This window comes from Orycteropus afer, unplaced genomic scaffold, assembly GCF_000298275.1.
Source record: "Orycteropus afer afer isolate SDZICR_OR568_19922 unplaced genomic scaffold, OryAfe1.0 scaffold00021, whole genome shotgun sequence".
In the NCBI taxonomy this organism is placed as follows: Eukaryota; Metazoa; Chordata; class Mammalia; order Tubulidentata; family Orycteropodidae; genus Orycteropus; species Orycteropus afer.
In genome coordinates, this window is record NW_006921608.1 from 20,346,689 (window position 1) to 20,347,800 (window position 1,112).

The window sequence follows — 1,112 nt, forward strand, 5'->3', positions numbered from 1 at the left end:
AGGGGGAATCTCACTTACCAAAGAAGGTAAGTCAAGGGCTGTCCTTATAGGACTGTCTGAGTCAGAAAAGGCACACATACACACGCACACACACACACACACACACACATTACCTTTAGAGATATCTCCCTTTTACCTCTCCCCTACTTCCCACAGGATCTCAGGAATTGGATCCTGTTAAGAATCCTTCCTACAAACTGGTGGTCTCAGTGGAGGACATGGAAGGCCAGAATGAGAATTCCTTCAGTGATACCACATCTGTGGATATTACAGTGAAGGAGAACATTTGGAAAGCACCAGAACCTGTGAAAATCCAAGAAAATTCAACTGATCCTCACCCCATCAAAATCACTCAGGTAGTGCCCAAGATGGACCTAGAGCCCACTAGATAAATGCCTTCACTGATCCTCACCCCATCAAAATCACTCAGGTAGTGCCCAAGATGGACCTAGAGCCCACTAGATAAATGCCTTCACTTTGTAGAGATCCATGCTCATAGTTTTTACTAACACATTTATTAGGTACACTTTTGTATAACATTAATTGTAAATCAAATTAAATAGACCAAGTCTCTAGCCCCCAAACCTCTGGAGTTTACCACTATGGACAGAAAACTTGGATTGAGATATGCATTTGAACTTTAAAAGAGAATTTCTCTGGTTTTCATCTTCAAAGTCATTACTACTGATGTTCATTACTCCCTGTCGGCAGTATGGGACATGGCCACCCTGGAGTGCATATGGTGCGTCTGTCAAGTAAATGGTTTGGATTTGGGGTTGCAAATGTTCTTGAAAGGCTGCTATTTACTCTTGGGATTAAAAATCTCTTTCCAGTAGACTCATTCCATCAGAGGCTGAGGATAGAGACAGGATTGGCCCTTGGCACCCCCTTACCCCAATCCTGTCTCCTGCGTGTGCCTGTCCTCTCCATTCAAGTATCAGTCTATACTCTTGTCCCCATTTCTGCATCCCCCTCCCTTCTTACCTCCTAGAAATCCACTCTGGGATCCACCAGGTCTGTTTTCCTCCAAATATATGTTAAAGTTACAGACAATAGACAACCCTCATAGGATTAAATGAGATAATATATAAAAGCATTCAGTATTGTGTCTG

The 1,112-nt window shown here is 42.8% G+C and overlaps 1 protein-coding gene across 1 annotated transcript in view; it reads left to right on the top strand.

Annotated features, from left to right (window-relative positions):
* The window catches only part of CDH17 (cadherin 17), a 165,297-nt gene that overhangs the window by 115,563 nt on the left and 48,622 nt on the right, over nt 1-1,112 (top strand). The window contains exons 3-4 of the mRNA XM_042783632.1: nt 3-26; nt 157-356. Of these exons, the coding sequence (XP_042639566.1) occupies nt 3-26; nt 157-356 (224 nt within the window). The remainder of the gene's footprint in view (nt 1-2; nt 27-156; nt 357-1,112) is intronic.